General features: G+C 38.5%; 1 protein-coding gene across 2 annotated transcripts in view; it reads right to left on the bottom strand.

Annotated features, from left to right (window-relative positions):
* tmem132e (transmembrane protein 132E) overlaps positions 1–25,492 on the bottom strand; it is a 422,525-nt gene that overhangs the window by 148,159 nt on the left and 248,874 nt on the right. Inside the window, exons 1-2 of one of the 2 annotated variants that reach the window (XM_055046586.1) lie at positions 10,938–11,590; positions 7,684–8,647 (exon numbers count right to left, since the gene is read on the bottom strand). In XM_055046586.1, the coding sequence (XP_054902561.1) occupies positions 7,684–8,647; positions 10,938–11,016 (1,043 nt within the window). In that variant the 5' untranslated portion in view covers positions 11,017–11,590. Of the gene's footprint in view, positions 1–7,683; positions 8,648–10,937; positions 11,591–25,492 lie in introns of those variants that run through there. The other variant, XM_055046587.1, reaches the window with a different exon arrangement.

The following is a 25,492-nucleotide window of genomic DNA, read 5'->3' as shown; positions in this document are numbered from 1 at the left end:
TATGTTATAATGAACATTTACTGTTTAAGAAGATTTCATGCTTGAAAATGTTTTTTATAAACTGTAGATGAGACAGTTTTATCAACTGTCTCATCTACAGTTGAAATCGGGGTCATGGCCTCAGACGGCCCCCGAGCCTGATTTTGGACACCACTGGAATATGGGTATAAAACATATCTTTCATATATTAAAAGTACAAGACAGCTGCTTCTAAGATTCAAAATTTTACGTGACAACCCAACACAAAGCAGTGCATAAATGAGGAAAGTGGAAAAATTATGGATTTCAAATGGTTTTACATAAAAAAAGAAATTGAAAAATAGGCATGCTTTGTCTGGATGTGTTTAACTGCCAGAGATTGATGAGAAGAATCTCGATGTGACGAGATACAAAACTCATTATCGTTAGATTTAGATCTTGTTAAAGGAGCTGCATTATGACTTTTCTGAACACATAGAGCCATTAAAATTGGGCCTCTATCTCTTTAAGAAACTCCTACTCTTTCACACACACCGCTTTCAGCATGTCATCATAACAATGCTCCTACGTTATTACTACTTATTTCAGGAGTGTTGGACTGAGAAGAAGTTCTTAAATTGAGCTCAGCTGACCCACAGTTCTACCAGGTGTTTGCCAATTGCTGCTACTGCTAGTCTAAAGGAGATGAGAGCATAAAAGTCAGACTTATGAATAGTTGTCCTGTTGAAGCAAAGAGTTGCACACCTTTTACTTGCATGGTAAGAGTGCTTTGTTTAAATAGGAGCATCATTAAGTGGTCTTTTTGGGTGCAACTGTGCTGGGAGATAACAGAAACATCAATAGTGGTTCTGTGTGGTTGGACAGATGTACCACATATGCACCACACAGCCAACACAAAGTGATAAACACATTAAACCTGTGACTGCTGCTTTAATCAGAGCTGCAGGAGGATGCCTCCGCATTTTCAGCACACACGTTGTGAGCCGGAGCAGTCGCCCACATGTGCATGGAGATGGCATGATTTTGACGTTTCCCAGCATCATGTTCTCTGTTAGCGTTTTGAAGTTGGTGACAGAGAACATGTTGCTCCAGAACGTCCTTTAGATGTTGAATGAGCCGGATATTGGATGAGTTAAAGTGTCAGAGCATCACTAACCCGGTTAGAAATCTGAACGAGGCCACTGAAACTGATCACATTATCAAAGCAATGATATTTATCGATGCTCTTTTGAAGAAACAGTGTGTAACTTTTATAAAAATATTTTTTTATATATTTGTTGAAACCATCTCTAGATTGGTTTCAACAATCTAGAGATTGTTGAAAAAAGATCTAATTCTCCTGCTTTCTACCAGGACTGACAAGAAACAACCAATCAGAACCAGGAGGTAGGGCTTGGTGTTGACAATCACTCTCCGTGTGGTGCTGCTCCTGTGTCTCATTTTATACCAGCATGACATGGAAACAATTTTACCAAATATGTAAAAAACTTTTTGATATAAGATACATCCTGCAGCTTTAACATCATTAATTGGAATTTATCAAGACGATGAATTGGCATTCATCATATAGTTAGTTTTACAGTAACTCAGCATCGTTTGACAACTACAGAGCAGGATTTCATAGCAGATGCTCTAAAAATACTAATATCTGGTTTATTTTTCTATAATAAACAGCACAGTCCTGCTATGTTACCTGCTGATGGCGTCCTTTGTGCTGCTGCAATGCTGTGAGACTGACTAACATCTGTAAACATTACTCTTCTAAACAACGTCGCGTCTCTTTAATGCAACGGAAGGTAAAACTCCTCAGATGATAAAGACGCAATATTGTTCCAAGCAAGTTCAATAAAACTTCACAGCTTCATGCCATACATCAGTGCGTTGCCATGGTAACTAAATCCAACTCGCAGATTCTTCCTCCTCTACATGATGTACGTTCACGTCGACACACACTGTACATCTCTGACAGCGTAACCGTCGCAAAAGACAAAGGGTCACTCCACAAGTGGCCATGTGGGCTTTGCTCCACGTCTCCAAACACGTCAGGGAATGAAGGGATGGAGGAGATGAAAGGAGAGCTGGAGGAGAGGCACTCTGATTCATCTTAGAAGACACTTATTGCATCTTTAATCATCTTCCTCGAAGCACAGAGATGGCCTGACGGTTGGCCCTGAGAGCCGGTGAATTCACACCCTGCTGAGGCCACTCGCTCTCTGGAGAGGCAAATCTGGCCTTTCCTCCTCCTCCAATGTTTTATAGCCCCTTGTTTCTAGGCTGAGAGATGCAGATGCCTCACTTGGTCTGCTAAATGCTCCTGCAGGCAGGGGACTGGGCAGATTTTTCATGTTTTACAAGTCTAGCTGCAGCTTCAGACAGCTGTATCCTTGCATCACTTTGATTTAAAGGAAATATTTTATAATCTGGCTCTGATAAAAGCAATGAGAGTTACTAAGGTCGCTTTCAGACCAGTCAGGTTTAGTCCGCTTTAATTGAATCCCGTCCATTTGCGGATTGTTTTCTGATGAGGAACAAAACCTCTGGACAGAAGGAAAGTAGAAAATTGCACTCAGTGTCTTCTTCAGAGGTTTTTGAGTCGTTTCCCTCAGTGGTTCTTGATGCAGCACCACCAGGGCGACGGGAGGAACAGGTTTCCCAAGAGCTTTGGTTCAGGTATGAAAACACTATGAAAGTATACCAGACGTATACTGTGATGCTTGAGATTTTGAGCTTTAATGATTAAAGTCTTACTGCAACAAGAAGTGTGAAAATGTCTTTAAACCCTGCGTGCACAACTAAACCACCTCCAAAGCTCTGAATAAAACATTTCAGATGGAAGCTATTCCCAGGGCCCAGCTCATTTCACGAAAACACGCTGCCATCGCCAAGTTCATCTCACACCTTCAAACAGGCTAAAGAATCACCTCAACTAATGAGTAATGGGCTTTCCAGATGCTGTTTGCTTCTTTAAATTTAAAGAGCAAGAACGTAGCTTGAACTAAAAAGAAAACAAACATGTTTGCAAAGCTGCAGGAGATACATATGTTGCTTTGGACGAGGTCTGCAGAAATTTCTCTAAGATTTGGAGACACTGAAGTGCATTTGGATAAATGTGACAAATCACAGAAAAGGTAAGACAGTTCTGATGTTATCTATGATTTAATTTCCTGAGGGAGTCTTCCCAAGGGATCAATAAAGTACAAATCTAAGTCTAAGTCTATGGTTCAGAAATGGCTTCAGTCAAAGTCCAGGCGCCTTGTAACTCTGCTCCAAACTCATGAATAGAATTAATCTCTCTAGATGAATTGTAATTTTCTTACTTACTCTTTTGGTTTTCTTTATATGTGAACCGTAATCAAGCACATTATGAAGCTAGGTTGTATTTTTTTAGTCTTGGTTGCTTGGTTATAGGGCTTGTACTAAGAAAGGATTTCAGTTTCATTGTTTAATAGACAGGCAGAGATCAAGCTTTACACACAATTCTATGGTTTTTTTAGATTAAATGTACAGATATTTTCTGTTGTTTTTTGTTTTGAGTGGCTTGGATCCTTCAAAATAGTCCGGGTCCATGATTCTCAAACTGTGGTACTAGAGTCACTGGTTGTTCTGAGCTGCATAAAATCTAGATTTTATAGTTATTCTATAGTTACCCATTAACCAAACATTCTATGGTATTCTACCAGTTCATCTAAAACACAGTTTCTTACATTTTTTCAAAAGGATCATCAGACTTTGCACATATGATTACAGTGTCATCAGAAAATATGCTTCCACTTAGGTTCTTTGAATAGAGAAACACTTGGTGATAGGCTAGCGTTAGCTTCCTTCCTCTATTTTGACACGTCCTACTGAAGTGTTTTATTACCCTTCCTGTTAATGGTGTGAATTACAAAAGCTTTTGCTTTCTAAAATCAGTGCTTTCCTTCCAAGGGTGTAACACTTCATGATTTAGCCTCATGTTGGGTATTTGGAATCTGCTCCACAATTCTGAGAGACAATTTAGAAATACACACAGTAAAACCGTTTTTAATTATAATTATCCTATTGTTTATCTTGGGGAAAATACATCTATAGTACGATTTCAGATTTATCCAGACACTGGATGAATCAATGTTTGCACAATATTATTACTTTGATGTTGGGTTGATTAAAAGACGACTCAATGAAATTATTGTTTATGGTCGGCGGTTCAGTGGCACCACTTTATGCAACTGTGCAAAATATTTTATGTTCATATTTCCCAGCAACAATTCCTGTGTTTTCATTACAAATTTGAGTAAGACTTGGTTAATATTCCAATAATGTGAAAAAACAAAAGCAATTTTGTAATTGTGGTATTTCCATTAAATAAGAAACTTCATTAAAATCACATATGAATAAGTTTGTCAATGCAATAAGACTATGAAAATCATGCTATGCCATCATCCTCCACCTACTTCCCCACTTACTACAGCATCCTACTAACATCCAGCTGCTGATCACGTGACTCGTGAAAAAATTCAGTACTGAAAAAAAGATAAATTACTTTCATAATTTCAATTTGTGCAATTACATGGTCATTTGAAACGCAGCTAAAGTAAAGCAGAGGTCTGTAACTCCTGATAGTCTTTGTCTAATACAGACAAAGTATCGCATCGTCCTGCTTACAGACATGATTTCTCTCTGTGTTGTCAGGTCGGCAACATTTTCTCATCCTTATTCTAATACAATCATATCCACCCACAGCTTTTCAAGCCTTGATAAAAGAAATAGCTTTTTATTGCCAACATTTAATTATTCAATATGTACAAGTTCTTTTCTGTTTTTATACCTCCAAAATGATTCACTGTACAAGACTATCTGCAGGCAGAAAGCGCACTGGCTTTGAGCAGGGCTTTTAGGAGTAACGAGTTCATCATTAGGGCTCTGCAAAGCTCTGGGTTTAGGTCTGTAAGATATTAGAACAAGCGTATCTACAGAGCGTTTCATCATCATTCCTAAATTAGTTAATGAAGACCTGCCGTTGCTTCTCTCCTTCAGGCTTTTAAGTGAACAAAAAGAGGAAAAAACTGCTTTCCTTAAGCTTTGTGAAGTGCAAACAATTCTTTATTTTTCCCTTTTCAAATACTGCGTGGAAAAGAGCAGTGGGATGATTTGGGGCCTCCTGTTCCCTCAACATCTTTCAACCCGAGAACAGGTCAAACTTGCATTTAACACAGAGCAGAACCGTTTACCGTCACAACCATTAAAATCCCTCTGAGACGACATTCTAATATCAGAGAGAGAGGAAAATGAGCATAATGCTCTGAGAAAGGTAGTTAACATCCTAAAACTCAAATGCAGAGGCAACAAAAGCCATTCAATTGAAATGAGAGAAGCTCTGCCAAGAAAATGTTAAAAAGAGTAAATTGATAGCCACTAATGGACACCTATTAGAGAGATTTCTGTAAAAGCTTGCATTATGAGCCATTATCTCTTTTCACCTAAATCACCTGGAACATCTCATTTAAGTCATCTTTAAAATCGATATTTATTCTAAGAGCTTTATTATGCTAAGGAGCACGGATGAGTCTTAAATAGGGTAAATAATGTAGAAATAATACAGTGACACAAAACATGAGGCATCCAAAAAATAGCCTTTCAATGCCATCATTAAACTTTTCTCCAGGTTTATTTTGGATGACACTTAGGGTGGGAGATATGGACTCAAAGTTTTATTACAATATCTTGTGGTTCGACCACAATAGTGACTATAAGGGCTATTTATTGCTTCTTTTTAAAGTAATCTAATAGCTGCAATTGTATCACTACACAAATAATGCTCTTTAAAAACATTCCTGTTAGAATTTAATGCGCTTCTTTAGGACACCAGTCACAAAGAAATGGTGTCACAAATTTATTGTGACAACAATACATTTATCACAATAAATAATAAACTACACAATAAATGCCATAATTCAAAGGAAAATTTAATTGCAGATGGTAACACAAATTAACAAATTGGTGATGGACACAAATTAGTAATGGCTTTAGATGGAGTAGAACATCAACATTTAAACTTTGAAGCAGAAAATCTTTTGTTTTTCAGACTGGATGAGGAGCATTCAGTACTTAGATAATACTAATTGTCATTAGAGGGGTGGTGTGTGACCTCCAGCCATGACTTGACCTTTAAACACAACCGACACTGAGCAGCAGCCTGTTCTCACGGGAGAAGAAAAGAAAAGAAGAAATCTCTGGTCATACGCCAACATTTCAAATAGGTAACCCCAGAGAGCTGCTTCACTATAACACTATCTCTTCCTCTTTATCTTACCTGACCTTAATTACTGCAGGCGCACTACTTTGAGCAGTGAAGGGGAAATTAATGGGAAGGATGAAATACGTGATTACATGCTCATCTTTCTGTAATGAACAGAAACAGCGAAGCAGCTCGTGTGGTAAGAGGCCAAAATGGTGAATATTACATGAATTGGAGTTGTTCAACATAAGCTGCACATGCATTCACTCCATGAACTGATGCCATCAAAGAAGGCAGGAATTCATCTTGAGGCAACGTAAAAATGTTGCTCTAATTCTGTTGCTGTGGGCTGAATACTGAGCCTGAAGAGGGGAAACCCATAGCAGGGATGATTATTACAAACATCCGAGGATATTTAGACACAGAACTGGGGGAAAGTATTTGCTCCCTTACGGATTTATCTTTCTGTGGAGTTGCACAAAAAAAGATGATGGTAAGATCTATAATATTTGCGGAGTCTCTCTTTCTGACTCTTGGATCTTGAGCTCTGACCTCAACGGGGACAAGTGAGACGGCAGTGATTCAGACCGGTGTTTTTCAAAGTGAGGGCCACCAGGCGGCGCTGTGGGGGCCTCAGAAAGTTGGAGGGAAGATTTGAAAAAAATAATAATCTTATGCTTTTCATCATAATTTTTTAAAATGTTTTTCAACAATTTTTCAAAAATAAAAGAGTTTCTGGCAAGAACAAGACCAAAGAACATCTGCGGCAATAAAACATCAGAATAAAATCTGATGTGATTAATATAAATTTTTCAATATTTTTTTCTAATCAAAAGGGGGAATTGTGATGAAAAATGTTATTATCTGGTAACAAAGTTGTGATATATTATCTAAAAATAAACTTTTCTGCCACAAACTAAAATCACAACATATTAGGGAGCATTTATCATAAATAAATGTAATGGGTTTGGATAAAATAAACACTTGAAAATGAGTAAGATTTACTCTGGTTGTATCTGCCTAATATTTATTTTCTTTTAACTAAAACAGTTTTTTTTATTTATTTGAACTTTTCTTTCTAGAACATTTAAGAGCAAATATGTTTTGCAGAGATGTTATTCTGAACAGCCGAGGTCACATGACAGTGGTCAACTTTTACACCATGGTTTTATTTGTACCATTGCTCAACAATTTGTTGACAAAACTGTTTGAGAAGAAAATGTGCAAAAAAAAAAGTTTTTAGAAAGCTGTAGACATATTTCATAATAGATTCCCTGATTTAGTTTGGAAATCATAAATCATGTTCATGTGTTAGATTTATGTATTAGTGATGCATTCAAATAAGAAAAAACAAACTAAATGAGTCTCTGTTGTGCATCTCTACTAGCCACTTTCTCAATAAAAAAGACAGAAAATGGGATATCAGAGATGGAAAGTGTGTGTAGTCAAGCCACCAGAGAATCAGTGAACAAAGAAATGAGTCTTACTTGAGGGTGAATTGTTCCACAGTGGAGTTGGGCATCAGGTAGAGCAGGATCTTCAGTGTTTCTCCAGGTTTGAGCGTTTTCTCTGGCAGCCTGAGGAACATGTTCTTGTCCAGCTGTTTGTCCACCAGCAGCTGGTCCTGACTGACCTGGTAGAGGCTGATACTCCCGATGCGCAGCAGAGGGTGCTTTGACAGAGGTTCTCCCCTTGCCCCGCCGCTCCCTCTGTGACCCTCGTTGCACTCCCCGCCCAGATTGGGTTCGTGCAGCGTGTAGTACAGCTCAGCCTGCAGAGTCTCACTGGTTAACCCATCCAGGAGCCCGTCGCCAGAGTTTTTCCTGCGGCCCAGCGGTGCCACGTTGGCATTGAACCAGGACGGAGGCAGCTCCAGCTGTGCCAAGCACGTGGCCAGGTTGTCCCTCATGCGGCAGGACGTCTTGATATTCCGGCTGTCCCTGAAGCCTTGCAGTCGGATGCACGGCAGGTTGTCCTGGGCCTTGAAGTCGTCCCAGTCACGGCCCGCAATGTAGAAGAACACCTGGACGATGGGGTTGTTGGAGAAGACCCTCGCCTGGACAATGAAGGCCCGCACCTTCCAGCCGACTGTCAGCTGCCCCGGGATGTCCAGAGGGCTGGCTGGCTTCAACAGCTCCTTGGATAGAGCCTGGTCCTGGGCAAAAGGCCCAAAGCTTATGTTGATGGCGGGGAGGTCTTTTGTCTGGAAAACCACAAAACTCTCAGAGCGCTGCAGCGGATGTCCGGAGCTGCTGCTGCCGCTGCTGCTCCTACTGCCGCCGCCAACCGTTTGTCCTGTGATCTGGGCCTCCCGCAAGAAGAAAGCCAGTTGTGCATTGGACATTTTGAAGCTGGCAGGCAGATACACACTGGGTGGGAGAGGGCTGGCTGTCATTGCTGAGGCGCTGAACAGGACATCTGAACTGGTCGGGGAGATTTTACCTGCAAGAGCTGGAAAGAGAGAAACACGGGTCATTAAACTCTTCAACAGATTCTTTGAAGGTGACCTCTTGTGTTTCCTTGAGGATAGGTCTATGGGCTATACAAAATATGTTCATTACATTGTTTGCACAAAATGTTTATTTTCAGATAATGAGATTTTAGTCTGCTCAGTTCTGTCTCTTTTGAGATTTAAATTGAAATAAGATGCTGCTGACCATGCACCTTATCTTCACTCTCACACGTGAAACAGATGCACAATAATACAAACATACTTCTTTGAAAAGCAGAAGTGGAGCCCGCTACACAACCAACCAGATGCATCAAGTGGTTTCTGAATAGCAAGTCAAAAACAAAACACTTGTCTTTTTAATCAGCGAATACAGTAATAAAACCAGCTGACCAGACATGCTGGAACTTCATTTAGTTCGATAGGCAACGACCAGAGAGCCATTTGGGTTACTAGGTTACAGCACAGTGTGAGTTAACAACCAGGAGTGTTTTTTGTTTCGTGTCTTTTAGTTTGTTGGCGAGACCAACCTTTATTTGAGAATGGTGACAAGAAGGTAATGAAAGAAGGGGAAGACATGTGGCAAAGGTCATCTGGCTGGGACTTGAACCTGAACCTGTGACCTCCGCATCAAGGACTAAGGGCACCATTTGTGGGTTATACTTTACTCCTCCTCAAAAATCAGAAATTGTGGATGATCATTTGGTGCACGACTAGGAAAAATGTGTCAAGATATGCAGAAAAGGGTCAGCTGCTCAGCAAAATGCTTTGAAATCAAAACGAAAACCAAAATATTGTGGAAGAAAAATCTCAAAACTAAGCCCTGATTTCTTGCTGTTTTGGCTTTTGTTTGTTTGTTTTTGTTAGGTTTTTTTTTATTTATTTTCAGCCATTCATCAGCTGCAGGTCAACAAAACAAATTCTACAGCACAGATGGGATATTAAAGTTCATTAGAATATTTTGTGATATTTACTGCTGTAGTGACAAAAGCAATGATAAAAGCAGATAAAAAGTAGTGGGATTTTCATGTTAACAGATAATTAATTACTTAATCATAAGTACTGTTTTTTGAAAAAAACAAAACAAAACATAACAAAAAGATAAAAAACAAACCAGTACAAACCAGAACATCTTACAGATAACTACAGGACCATTACAATAAAGATTTTCTCATTGAAGAACAAACAGTGACTTAAAACAGGTATATTTTGCAGCTCTCAAAGAGTGGAAAAAAAGTAACTATAATAAATGTCAAGATGATCATGTGGAGTTTAGCAGTTTCACTATAAAACAAAAAGTTGTAATTTCTAAACCACTTCAAAATGGTACAATAATCTTTACACCATGGTTACCTGTGAGCGCAGAAATGATTTGAAAATACCTCTGCTAAGCCAAGCTATCAGCAAGAAACCCCAATCAATTAAAAAGCAGCATTTGCTGAAAAGGTTCAGTTTTCCAAAATCACTCATCAACAGGTCAAAGAAAAACTGGTTGGAGGGGACGCAGGCAGTCCAACAGGTGACTGTGTTTAAGTTAAAGTAGTCTGAAACATGATGGTTTAGGCATCTTGATATAAAGATGTTTCTAATGCTATGCTACTGGACTTTATCAAATACCAGGAATACATGACATATATTAAGTTGCTGCCTTTTCCTAACCAAGAAATACTCTTCAAATGGGTGTTTTCACAAGACGACCACCCAAAAGAGACCAGTAAACAAGCAGCATCTTGGTTCCATACCAGCAGCTTTGATGTTAGGGAGTGACCAGCCCAAGCCCTCGACCTTAACCTGATACATAATTCATGATGTAACATCAGACATCCTGTTCTGAGGAGAAATCAGGACATGCACAGACACTGTGGTCCAATCGTCCTGGATCAGGAAACCCGTCCACAAGTGGAAGAAGTCGGTCGACTTCATACAACAGATGTGAAGAAGTCCGCAGAGACTGTGCTTTTACAACTAATTATTAGTTTGGTGGGTGACGACAAAGCCACCCACCAATGTAAGCGGTCAATTATTAAATTCAACCATGTTTTAATTTGGAACAGACTTTGCAGTGTCCCCAAAAGCATCGTACGGAAACAAGACCTTTGAAGGATTGTGAGCTTTACTCGCTTTTTTTTTTTAAACACACAACTATTATTTTTTAACCAACTGTACATAATACACCAGCCTTAAGTCACACAGTCAGAATCCTTCATTTTCAAACACCATTACCCTACAATTGTTGAACGAATAAAGTAAGATAAATAAACTTAATAGTGAAAGAAAGAGAATGTGACATACTTATGAGAATTATCCAGAGTTGAGCACAAACACACAGTTGCCTGTCCCCATAGTCCAAATCAGAGATTAAAAGTCCCATATTCCAAGTGGTTTTATCATTGATGTCTCATCCTTTAAATCTAAATTCAAATTTAAAACCAAATCAAAGATGTCCTTTTGAAATAAGTCCTCTTCCAAAGCAGTGTTACTCCATGTAAATCTGTTGGCTCTCTTAAAAAAAAGAAGTCCTTGCAGAATAAAGAATGAATGAGTGAACAAAACAGCTGAAAGCACCAGCAGTCCTTCACTCGCTCCTATCCTCGCTGCCAGCTACACAGCGCTCCTTAAACTTGTGCTTCTCTTGACGCCTTGAAGCTAACTCTCTGTTAAAGAGTGGCTCAGCCTCACACAGCAGCGTGGCGAGTCCCAGACTGTGCATGGCTCCGGGACAGACCCTGACAGACAAGCTGAGCCTCCTCCCGGTTGGTGGGCTGTACGAGGACTATAGACAAAGCCTCTGACGCTGGCCGCCCCCCTTCTCAACTCTCACCCCCCCAACATCCAAACATCTCGCCACACCTAGTCTCCAGTCTATAATCACAGTGTTAGCTCTGGGTGATAGTCAGGACCCGCAGCCCTCTGAGGATTCAACTTACACCACACACAAGAAACACACTCCTGCCCGATTTATCTTCTCCCTCTCTGGCTCTCTGAACGTGTTCAGGCAGAGTCATGTGAGCCAGAGAGAGAAAAAGAGGTGGGGGATGGATGTTTTGCTTGAATGCCTCAAGGCGAAGAGAGAGAGCGAAAGAGAGACAGAAAGGAGTGAGGAGGAGAAGTGAAAAAGCAGGGATTAAATAAAGGTTATTGATGAATTAGCTTAGATATGCTCCTCCTTTCTCGTACGTCGACCCCCCTGCAGAATGCCCCGGCCTCATGAGAACAAGGGGTTACCGGCACAGGGGGAGGGGTGCACACACTGCCATGCTGCCTCGCTAACATGTGCCTGGAATTCCCATAATGAAAGAGGAATGCGTGGACCTGTGTGTGTTGGAGGGGGGTCTATAAGCTGAAAGGGAGCAACAAAAGACGGACACTTACACCCATGGAGGAGACCTGACAGAGGCCGACTCCTTATTACCCCACAGCTCTCTAAATCACAGGAATGTGTACTCTCGTCTCGGTTGACTGACAAATCCACAACGTCCCACTCCAGGAGACATCCCACCGAGTCGTGCTCTGGGGTCCGCCATACAAAAGTCCCACCAGTGCTGCTGCATATTTTACAAGCCACACAACAACATAAAACTCAGACTCCACCACTAATCCGTGCCTCAGGAAAGGATCAAATATGTGGCTCACGTTTCAGGATACACACACTGTCTGCCTGCCAACTCCAATAATCAAAGTGGTGTATTTTTACCTCCCCACTGTTAAAGGTCTATATGATATCATCACTCTGTTTAAACAGCGTTGCTACTTTGCTGTATTCCCTTCACTGTCTCGAGGTGGATGTAGTCTTCAGCTCTGACAAAACTTGAATCCCCAGATCTCCTGGCTCTTTAGCTACCTGTGAGGTGCCCTTGAGCAAGGCAATTCAGGGAGAGCATTTTTGAAAGGCAGGAAAACACCTGCTGCAGGTGCATCATTTTTTTTCTTTTTAAATGAGAGAAAATGAGAGGGCAAAGGAAATTCATGCTAACACCTCATTATACAGCTCTTTTGGTACTAATGAGATTTACTGAACAGTAATTTGACAGAAAGAGAGAAGGGGAAGGCTGGGAATCGAACCAAAGACAAAGCCGCTGCACATGGTGTGCCTGTTCGGTCAACAGCACTTGTACACAACTTTTTTTTTATCATCATTTGAGGCTTTTGAAGGTCATTCCTTTAACATTCACCTGTGCAAAAAGTAAATCTGAAACCTTGATGTTCTTAAGCTCAATAACCACTGAGAGCAGAACTAGCTGAGATCTTGTCTATGAAGACTGCAAACATGGAAGCATCTGAGGTAGAGTCCAATGTGCATCAGAAACAACTTCAACTTTGTGCTAAGAATTCAGAAAGCTGTTGATTTGGTCATACAAGGACCAGACATTTATTAAAAGCATCTCCTGCAACCCACACTCCCACAACCATAATGGCAAACATCTATTTATTTCTAGCAAATCAATTTGATGGTCATAAACTTGCTTTGTGACTAATTAGTGTTAACGGGATAGGTGTTATCAGAATGTTCTTTATTAACACTATTCATTGATACTATAAAATATTTTGCCAAGTTAGTACTTTAACTGTAAGATTCAGGCTACCTGTTTTCACTACTTAAAATCTGAAGTTTGCAAAAGCAATCCAGTCTGATTAATGAGAGAAGAACTAAGGAGCCACTTTCAATGCCATTCTCCAACTCTGACACGGGAGAAAAACAAGAAAATACTCTTAGAGCTTATAGAAAACAGCGGGACCTTGAATGCTCTACAGAGGATTTATAAAGAATCTTTTCAAACGATTATATCTGAATTTTGAACACTAAGGCCTGCAAAAAAAGAGTTTGAGACAAAGAGGAGAACATAAGTGCACAGAAAATATTGTTTAATTTCATCTTACCTTACTTTCAAACTGCCTGTCTTGGAACATAAATATTCTGGTTGATAAACAGAGAAATGTAAGACTGCTTTGATATGTTAAATGTATATGTGGTAGTAGTACTCTAATATAATATTCTGATGTTTGAAAATGGAAGTAGAGCTGAAAGGATACGTATTATGCAAAATTCACATTTTGCATGTTTTTATTCTTCCATTTTGGTCTCTACTGCTTCTAAAAACAGCCCAGGCACTCAAAAACAAAACAACAATTTTTGGAAATAAATTAATATTTTTTGCTATCTGGAAAATGAGCCATTTATTTAAAAAAAGAATCTTCCGAATGTAAAATCACAAATCAGCAGGCACTGTCCTTCAACTAGCAACCCCAACGAAGCCCCAATGCTTGGGTAACCTAGCAACCCAAAGAGAGCTCCAGCATGTTTGGTGAGCTAGGTTTACAGCTGTATGCGCTGTACCATCGCTACTGGAAAATACAAGTGTTTTTGATTTACCATCCAGAAACCACTTGCTGCATTCTTGTTTGTTGTGTAGGAGACTCTACTAATGCTTTTCAAAGATATATGGTTTGCAGCCATTTTCATATGAGTGTAAACATTGAGTCAGGGGTGTGGCCAGCAGTTTATTTTGAACTAAAGTGACAAGATTTTATAAAAAAGGATCAAAATAGACAGAACTGACAATCTCATGGTTTCTGGTTTCATGGTATGACATTGAGTTTGGCTACAGCAACCGTGTGTGTGACCTGATCCAGCACATGTACTCCAAGGAGTAAAGCTGATGCCTGTTGCCTATGGAAACTGTTTGGGTCCTTTGCCCTTGGTTTGACCTACCTTCCTGATAAACACTGTACTCTCATCACCTGTTTGGTATAACAACTTTATATTTCTGTGATTTTATTTTCAAAGTGGTCTGGTCTGGTCTATCTAATGAACATATTTTGAATAGATCTATCCTAACCTGTTCAAAGAAGCACAATAAGTAATCCTGAAATAAATGCATGCTGATTTTTAGAGGCAACAATGATGGCATCTAGACAACCTGCAGATTAGATTTTATTAATATGAATATTCCTCAACTGTATATCAATTGAAAAACATTGTATTGACTGAGAAAGCCCAACACTTACAGCTACAATAATCTGCAAAGTACAAAAGGATTGAATGCAAATCCAAACCACACATTGAGATCTGCAAAGGCATTTTGGAAAACGATGCATTTTCTTCATCAAACTGAAAATTATGTACCACTTTAGATTAATCTCACAAAATCCCATTAAAATACATTTATATATGTATTAGTAGTAGTTCCTGTGTAACAGCAGGTACTTTATTTAATTTCATTGAGCTTCTTCATGCAGTAGTATGAAGAAGCTCGTACATTGATTGAGCCTAAAGCAGATTGTCAGTGGCGTCGGGAAAAACGCTGAGGACTGTAAACCAACACAGACATTCGCACATTAGACCTGAAGGTCACCTGACTATCACCGCCAGCCTCCTAATCCCTTTTTATCCCAATGAAAATATGCTACAACAATGCATGCAATGAATGTAATAAAGCAAAACAGATCCTAACCCCTTCTCCGTCTGACGCCCGGGGTCTTATGGCCCCTTTCGAGGAGGTGATTACAACCTATGATGCATCAGGGTGTGCTCTTCTCATTTCACACTAACAGCATCAGTGGACTGCTGGGTTTGAAAAGGAGTAGCGGCACAGATGGGCTCGCATTGTGAAACCTTATCGCCTCCTTCTGTGGTGGAGGTTCTATTAGACCTTGGGCCAAATTGAATTGAATCACTTCCTGTTGTGCTCCCATTACGAGAAACATCTGCTCTGGGTCTATGTGTGCTTTTGGTCAGGGAATAAGAGGGTCCTTTCATTTCATCACATTACTTTGACTGAACCCAGTATATTTAAATATTGGAGCTGATGTGACTGCATCAGGTGTGAACTGTTTCAAATGTCACATTACAACACAAATGCTTTGTTGGTTTTCTGTCAGATTTCTTTTTAACTAGAAAGATAATTATGAAAGGGAATGAAATTAAACAGATCTGAGAAGTGTGGCATGCATTTGTATCAGTCAACCTGAGCTATTTTGTAGAACCATATTTTGTTGTAGTTGCAGCAGCAGAATTACTTTGCAGATTCTGTCTCAAAACAAATTGCAAAGAAAAAGCACAAACTAAGTCAGACTTGATGCAAAACATCTGATCAATCATTTTCTCTGCTGAGCTTTATACATCTGAATATATGTATTCAGATATACAGATATCTGAATACATATATTCAGATATATGTATTCAGATATACATATCTGAATATGTATATTTGAATACAGCCCCTTAATTTACATCTAAGGGGCTGTAGATGTGAATTAGCTTTTGCTCTAACCTGTTGCAGAGCATTAAAATGGTGACATTCATATTTGATCTGTATATTGATCCTTTTTCGAAATAAACTTGAGGAGACACTTTAAAAAATATCTGATTCCATTTAGTACCAAAAGACAATTTAGATCAAAAAATAAAACTTTTGGCAAAAAATTGCTTAGGCCATGATTTTAGGAAGGTAACAATATGGATTTTGCTCAAATAAAAATTTTTTTGGGGGTAAAAAGATCAAAGATGAACTGTTCAGGCTGCCATGAAAATGTCAGATATGAATTGAGTTTCCTGCTGTGTAAATATTGTCTGAGTTTAAAGCTTGGGTGTTACTTTCTAACCTAACTGCTCTTAGATGGGATACGTTTGAAAAAAGCCTTTTTAATAAGTGTTATATTCCGGGGACAAAGTACATTAAAGTTGTGCTTTTAACTCAAATAACCCTTTACAGCACAGCCACCCGGTTCACTTTACTAAGGTATGCTCAAACACGCCAACTCTGAAGTATCTTTTGTGCTACTGTTTTTTTTTTCTTTTGAGGGATTTGACTGAATGAGGTGAAAAAGAAAATCCTTGTAGCGTAGTGAAATAAAACACCTAACTGTATGTCTCCCTGCTCATGCAAAAGCTGTCAAACACAGAAACATTCTGCCAAGTCAGAGGTCAACAGAGAGGAGGTGGGCACACATTTGATTTCTAGGAAAAAAGACGGTTATGATATCTGTAAGTGAAAGGTAAGGAGAAAAATTTTGATTTGGTTTAGAGGGACTTTTCCCAAACAGAACCACTTTTGCTGTGGTCGGAGCACACCCTGGGTTATTTGGACTGGGATTTCTGAGATGCTCTTTGCCATAAGGATTGTGACGTTGATAGTGATGCAGTGCAGTTTTGCAGCGTTTCTAACTGAAGCATTTGTTCCAGTGAAAAGGAAAGGGAAATATAGCTTTATATCAAGATAAAAACAACTGTGCACCATTCCAGGCTTTCTACCAGCAGATTTTTACCATCATTAAACATCAAAATGTCATCTACAGCAAACATCATAATTCTTAGCAAAACTCATCTGTCATCTTTTCATCATTGCTTCAAATAAGATGAAACTCAGAGCTCACCCATCCTAAAACACCATCACATCCATCACTCCTACCGCACACCCCAAATTTTCTGCGCCTTGACGATACCTCACTGCAGCAAAATAATTTAAAATAATGTCTAAATTTTTTTAATGCAATTGAGGTTGTGCAGTGATAATTCAGTATCCTGTCTCGCCAGATATATAGTTTTTCTAGATGTATTCAGTATTTTTTTCAGGCCTTTTTGACATTTAACTCAATTTGTTACATACAGAACATTCAAAATACCCTTTATTTTATCTACCAACAAGTTTTGAAACATACAAGGTGCAATATTAGACAAAATTATATCTTTTTTCAATGTCAAACATAATCATCAAAATATGAGACATATTGGAATTCTGGGTGCTTATTGCCAATTTCTGCTTTACATTCAGGTAATCCAGAAAACGTCTGCCCATTCTTTATCTCATAAACTTTTAATAGATCCAAACTCTGCAACAATCAAAGCCTTCCATCTCAAAAGGGTTTGTATTATTACTCAATTAGCAGATTGAAACGCACACAGTATAAAACAAGCCTGAACATGAAAAGATTACTAACACCTTAGACTCCCAGTTTGTTAGTTTGTTAGTTCCCTCTGTGTGCTCTGTGTATTCATATCAACTAGACCTGCACAGCCCTGTACCAAAGACAAGCTGCTGCTGGAATATTTCAAAACACATCTCGCTTCAAGTTTCATCACTTTTCATCTTCATACAAAGCAAAATTACATTAGTGCTTCGGAACGTTTGCTGGGTGTGTGTACAGTATTAGCATGAAATCAAATCACGGTGGTAATAGAGAGTGAGGTTTATCGCTTATTCTACAGACAATCTGCTGTGTATTTCACCTCGTTACGCCTTCCCTGAGGTAGGTGTGAAACAAATTTTCATCATATTTGGCTGATCTAGATATGAAGAGTGGTGTTGGTTTTCACAGCAGGTGAAAATGATGTTTAAAGGCTGTTTAAAATGATCTGTCACAGCAGATGCTTTTTATTGCACTTAAATAATGCAATACTTGTTTTAAATGTAGCATATTGTTCCTCAAGTTGGAAGTAATTGTTCTGTAAATAATCATTTTCAAGAGCAGGATACAGTAGCTATTATAATTAGGTATTTTACTGTTTTTCTTTTTGTCATTATTTCTCAATTAATATAAAATAAATGCAATATTTGAAGGACTGGAATTGGAGTTTTGTCAAGAGCTCATGTAACGTTAGCGGCCCAAAACAAGTTTTATTTAGCTTTGGTCTGCAAAGGTTGCAGATTGTTGCCTTAGAGTAATCGCAGAGGCCTTCAGCTGACTGCATGTCTACTGGATATCATGGACAGAGTTACATTTATTTTGGTCAATTTGAGATTTTCAATTGACCACTGCAAATCAGTCCAAGTCTACCAAAAGACAGGACACAACCGGATCTGGACGGAGATGTAGATTAGCTGATAATTAGTTTACATACTGAGGTTTAACATATGAAGAAAAAACAAATCTGTATTTCCCAACTTATTTGGTTGAAAGTTAGAAATAAAGAGAACTGTGGTAAATATCAACATACTTCGATCCTGTACTACTGAGCTCTTAGATCTTATTTGGCTGTTTTTTTCAGTGGACTAAATTTTGACATCCATGCTGAAGTTTCGGTTGTCAAATTTTTAATTCAGTAAGTAGTTATGAATTCTTCAAGTAGTTAGATGCTTATATTCATGCTCTTATTTTGAAATGGATGAAGACCTTTAACGAAGCACTTCTGTTTCCTCTCTGAATGGAGTCAAAAAGTTAGACTTCTGACCAGAGAACCAGTTAATAAATTACAATCTCTGCTAGTAAACTTGGACTAGGCACTGCCTAAAACAATATTCACACACAAACCAAAGTTTTACAAAGCAAAATAACTTAAGAGAAGTGAAAAGATAATGATCTGAAAAGAGTTTCGTCTAACGTTGGCGATATCTGAGGAGGCTTGAAAAGACACTTTGAAATTCACTTGCTTTTTTGAATCAATCCCACCCTGTGGACAGGAAGCATCAGAAGCTGGGATAGTCTGGTGAATCTACAAGGCCTCAATTAGTGGAGAGGAAACTGTTTTATCTGTTTAAGTCCTTCTAAGCAGCTACGGCAGATAAGAGTGGTGAATTTTCCAATCATGTTCATGATGTAACTTTTAATGAGGCATAATTTGCAGATTAGAAGGGAAGAATACATAACCAGTGCGACCCCATTAGAGGAAAAGGGAAACATTTCATCATTGATCTTTTTATATGTGCTCATAAAATCATCCATAAATCATAATAGGAGATGGCCTCAGAGTTCAGCAGCCTGTTAAGATAAACCAGTTCCTTGTTAAAGTTATACAAAGCTGTGGTTTCCTGATTAAAGGCTTGCTAGGTATCTTTCATTTACTTATGTTAGCCTCCCTGCTGTGTGGACTGTGGCCTTTGACATCAAATATTTACGAACCAATTAGCCAAATGCAGAGTTTTAAGCAGAGCGACTGCAGAGCAAAAGAAGAGACATTTTTATTTTCACTCTGAGGAAGTTCAAGACATCATCACCCACCAGCTTCCTTTATTCAGTTTGCTTAGATCAGAAGTTTGTTTTGTTAACAGCAACAAGTTCAGAGTTCCAGTCAATCACAACTCGTCATAAAATCAATTGTCAATGAACTCACCTGGTTTCACTTTATGTAAATCAACATAAGCAGACCTCGAGCACTTAGCCACTTCGCCTTGAGGTTTGGAAAACAAATGAATGGAGTTGGAATTGAGAGGATACGTGACTACATCAAGGACATTATGGGAATTAGGAACGTTTGATTTCCAAAGCAACCGATTGGTATCCTTTCCATCCAAATGTTCATCCAGAATCTATCCATCCTTCCAACAGTCCATCCAACTGTTCACCCATCCGTCTAGCCAGCCATCTATTCATCCATCCATCTAACAATCCAACTGTTCATCTATCTGTCTGTCTGTCCAATCATCAATAAAATTTTATTTGTGTAGCACATTTCAGCAGAAAGGCCTTTCAAAGTGCTTCACATCAGAACAAACACAAAAGCATAAAGTCATGCAACATAGAATCGACAATCAAAACATGTCAAGTGTCATTCAATTCGTAGTTGATTATTGAGCCTGTTCAGTTCAGAGTTGTTTCAAATACAACTCTAAACAGGTGGGTTTTTTGTTGAGATCCATCCATCCATCCATCCATCCATCCATCCATCCATCCATCCATCCATCCATCCATCCATCCATCCATCCATCCATCCATCCATCCATCCATCCATCCATCCATCCATCCATCCATCCATCCATCCATCCATTCATCCATCCATCCATCCATCCATCCATGGATTTATTCATCTATGACTTTCTTTCTATTCCAGTTTGCTGGTTTTGTACTCTGACCACTGCAAAAATATCTGCTATGAATTAAAAGTCAAATTTCATATTTAAACTTTCAATATTTGCTTGAAAATGAGCAAAATTGTTTAAATTTAGGTGTAGAAACAGAAGACGTTTGGAGAAGAAAAGCGTGGATGAATGTAGGCTGCAGGAAATGTGAGTTAGCCTTTGTTGCTGCCTAAATTTGTATCAGAAATGAACCTTCTGAATGTTAAGTGAACCATTACAATAGATGAACGGGCCTGAAAAATCCTTGACCAAATTTGACATCCTTAGACTCATCTGCTCATACTAAACCATGTATGCACAGGGACATACGCTGTCTAATCTACGCTACACTTTTCCCATTCACTGCCTATTTTCTTCATACATTTACTTCCTAAGGAAGCTAACAAAGAAGCTTTAACATTCAAAAGCTTCAGCAGGGATGGGATTTAAAAACAACATTAACATGTATCAGAAAAGACGAACCCTCAGTGTAAGGTTGAGAGGAACACAAAGGCTAGGAGCAGGGAGGTGCCCTCCAGCTATAATCCATGTTCTGGAGTGTGTGAAGTTATAGATGTTTCAGTATGAGCAGTCTAGTCTCTGCTCACTGCAGCTCCCAGCATCGCCTGGCCTTCTGCTACTCCACTGCCAAACAGAGGAACTGCCACTGCATGCATTAGTAGATGTATTGATGAAAGGATGCAAATGCCCTGTGGCAGAATGATCTGTGCCTGAATGCAATCCGAGGCTGACGTAATCTATAGGCTCCAGACACAGGGTTTCCCACAGGGAATACTGTGTGTGTGGTAAACTGGGCCTTGGAACATTATACAGCTGCCTTTAGAAGGATGGATTTCCCTCACAAAAACAGTTCTGCAAAAAATATTTACTATGTTATTTCATGCCTAATGTCACACCAGGTGGAAATATATTCTATTATTTTTAAATATTTCCATTGTAATTGGTGAAAACAATAATAATAATATGCCCCATAAATACCAAGGCTGATCAAAGACCTTGAAATTCAAGCCAAAAGCAATCTACAATAATAATAATAATAATAACAACAACCATTACAAAACAAAGAAAAAACAAAAAACACACTAGAAAACAGAGAACAGGCATTAAGAACAGCAGGAATCTGACAAAAATTGTTGTAGCGCCTTTATTTCTCACCCAATGTCTATAAAACATGGCTCAAATAAAAAGTGAGAAAATCGCTGATATTTTGACATGTTCTCCCTAGATATAGTCAGATTGTCTTCAATGAAGGTGCAAGAAAGGATGGTGCAAATTTCTCTTTTATACTGGTGAATCATTTAATACTACATAATTGCCGCTGTTAAAATTAGTTCACTAAAATGCAACAAACTATGGCTCCCATTCTTTATGAAACATTTCATTGCATTTGATGATATGCATATGGCCATGTTCTACCACCCAGTTATTCCAGTTTGTTGTTTATTAAAAGCTTAAAAATTGCAGAGGCTGCAGTGTGCCACACCAAAGGCAAAATGAACTGATAAATAAATGTAAGACAATTTTAAACCACTTATATTTTGCTGTTCCTCACTCTCTGGGTCAGCTTTACTCTACACACAGACCCATTGTCAAGACAACAAGACAACTCTCCCAAACCGCAGAGTAAAGCACAATAATCTGAAAAGAATGAAACTAATAAATTATCATTTGGTTAAACAAGAGAAAAAAAAAAAAAACATGAGGGAAACCTGTCCTTAAGGCCTGACGTTGGACACAACTGCCTTAAATAATCAAAGCTGCTCTTCATCTTTCAAGAAAAGGAGAGGATGACCTGGAGAAAAATGTTCATGCTGACATATTTAGCTGATTCATCAACTTCACTGTGTAGAAGAGAGGTAAAAATATATGCTTTGAATCTGCTGAGGACAGATTAAATGTATCTGGGACATGTCCGTAAACCTGTCATCATTGAAAAAGAAAAAGTAAAGAATTATCAGATTTCACAATGGCACTTTGACATAGTAATGTCCAAATTACTAAGAGAAATGTTGAGAGGCTATGGTTTACTGTCATATGTTTGTTATAATACACAGTTTTTTTTTCTCCATGCTACTTCAGGTGCATGCTGCAAAGTCAAATATTTATTGCAATTGGCTGGACTTGTTAGATAACGTTCTTCTCTAACAGTGAAAGTGTTGGGATGAATTTAAACACAATAAGATTCTTTATGACTAGAGATAAGTTGGACATTCTTTTCTCTTCATATGAAATGTGTTTTTAATGTGTGCTAGAGAAATAACACACATTAAGCAAGATAAAAGTTTTACTTTAGCTAGTTTTAATGTCACTTGGACAGTATGACTGTCATACTAGAATACCATTTGCAAAGTAATAATAATAATAATAATAATAATAATAATAATAGTAATAATAATAATAATCATAATAATAATAATAAAGGACATCAAAGTAATCCCCTTAGGAATCCAACAAGAATTAAAGGTGAAGCAGCAAAAACAATTTAAATGGTTAAAATATGAACAACTCCTTTGTTTGACCTTGTTTGTTAAGAGGTCAAACAAACAATTAAGGTCATTTTACCACTTCAAAATCAGTTTGGTGTCATTTAAAACTAAAGAGAAATTAAGTCACAGGAAGAATATTTTAATAGTTTTTGTATTTGGTTCCATGTTCTAGATTTAACTATGTATCTCGGGCTTTTATTTTCCCTCCAAATCCCCCATTACTGTCAGAAAAGCATCAACCTCATTTTCCCACGACAATTACTGAATAAAGCTTCAGCTCATTTCTGTGAAGCATTATAGGCACTTTAATTTAAAACATGACATCTCTTCAATTGAAAAGGCCACAGTGGAGACAGAGAACACACTGGTGTGACGAAAAAAAAAAACAGGAAAACGAATGAAACGTCCCTTATGATTGGACTGAAAGAAAATATATGAAGTTATAGCCATGATGATGGGAGCACATCTAACATTACCGTCAATTTACTTCAATTTTATTACATCATTTTGACCAATCTGTCAAAGGGTTTGCCCTGAGGACTGCAGGAGCAGTGCTGATGTGTGCAATTTACCAAAACAGGATGGCTCACACATTATTTACGAGATAATTCACAGTCCAACGGTGGATATATATATGGAAACAATCTCAATTAAGAGGAAAAAAAAATTCTTTACTTTGTAAAGCTAATTTATCTCTTTGGCTGACTCTTTCTGGCAGTCCTCGTAATCACTAAGTCTAATTAATGCAAGATGGTGACTTGTAGGTGTTACATTGGCAGTCTTTCACTGTATTCCACCAGATTTCAGCAGCGCAGCTCTAATTGCAGCCCTTTGGGGGATAATAAAGCTCAGCTGAATATTGGATCAGGAAACAACGGTACACCAAGATACTTTTATATGCCATGTATGTTTTCCCCCTTCTGGAGTCTGTCATTGTTATGTCTGGGAAGGATGAAGACAAACTGTAGAAAAGAGCTGCAGTAGAAAGTGTTAAGATAAAAATATTTTTTCAGCCTTCAGGATTAAGATGTATTGATTATTTAACCACTTTCCTACCAAAAGGTGAATGAGGAAAAAAGAAATTGAAGGAAGGAAATGAAGCAGAAGAAAGAAAACAATACCCTCCTTGTTAATTGACTGTTGACAGTGAGTCCCAAAATCAAATAGGCAGTAGACCGGGACAATGTGGCTGAAGGAAAAATGTGAAAAATATGCATCTATCATTGACATATACAACAATGCATGCCTTTGAGCTGGTCTTTCACATCAGATAATTAGTGAGATTTTTTTCTGATTTAACCAGATTTAAGTCAATAAACTTGGTTGGTTCTTAAATGTTAATGTCTGATAGATTTAACTACAGTTACACTACAAATGTAACAGCTGTTACTTAAACGACTTTAATGCTGCATTGAAAAGGAAGTTCCTTTTATTGCATCTTTCCTTTGATTATGAAGGCAAAAAAATCTGATAAAATGCTATGCATATGAATCTCCAGAAAGCTGTTTTGCATATTTTACAATATTTTATTATCAAGCAGTTTTCAAATTTTAACTTTAAGCTGTTTATGTCTCACGTTTAGTAGATTAAGTTATCTTTTTTTTTAAGATAAAAGGTTTCTGAAGCAACAGTATGAGCAGATACAGTTAAGTATTCATACTGTTGGCAAATATATGTTTTTCCCAATATATTTATTCTGCATGCCGCCCCCCACAAGATGCCACCCTGGGTGGTTGCCCATATCAGAAACTGTACATCTTTGAAAAGCAGAAGTGGAGCCTCCTGCACAACCAACAAGATGGTTTTGTGGATGGTAAATCAACAACTAATCACCTTTTCCAGCACAAATACAGAGTTAAAACCAGTTGACCAAATGTGGTGGGAGCTAGTTGTTCTGGAGCTAGCAGCTAGTAGCTAGGAGTGATTTGAAAGGCTGCTGCCTTTTCAAATCACTGTGCATTGCAGTTGTACTTTTGTTATACTTCAGCACAGCTTTGCAGATTTTGGACATTATGGTAGTTAAAACATCACATATTTCCACACTGTTGATGTATTTCTACCTGTTTGCCAGGATGTGGTCTGCTCTCTGCCTTCGATCTGTTTTGAAGAAGCCATTGTGGAGCCAGTGTTCTGTCAGCTCTGCTGTCAGATTGTCATACCCTTAGCATGAACTGATGGCAATGTGACGGTTATATGTCAGACAAGTACACGCTGTCATTACCACAGGCTTTTATTTAATCAGCAACTTAACATCATGATGTATTAGTTAGGTCGTCATAACAAAGATACTCGGGTGACATCCCCACTTAGCGGGGAGGGTCGAGTTGTAGTTGACTGCAGCTGCAACTAAACCTTCATTTAAAAACACTGTGAAGCCACAAAAATGCATATATCCCTCTACATATCATTTAAACTAATGTATTAAGTTATTTTTGTTGCGTCGCGTGGCATATGCTGTGCTGTTAGGTCAGCACAGACTGTCAGAGTAGCACGTGACTGCGACTGGTTGACATGAAATGTAAAAACTTGCGAGATGTCCTGGAGTACTCGGTTCAACCCCTAGTTCAGA

This window comes from Poeciliopsis prolifica, unplaced genomic scaffold (genome assembly GCF_027474105.1).
Source record: "Poeciliopsis prolifica strain line A6 unplaced genomic scaffold, Auburn_PproV2 SCAFFOLD024, whole genome shotgun sequence".
NCBI lineage: Eukaryota > Metazoa > Chordata > Actinopteri > Cyprinodontiformes > Poeciliidae > Poeciliopsis > Poeciliopsis prolifica.
This window is presented reverse-complemented; position numbering and strand designations above follow the sequence as displayed.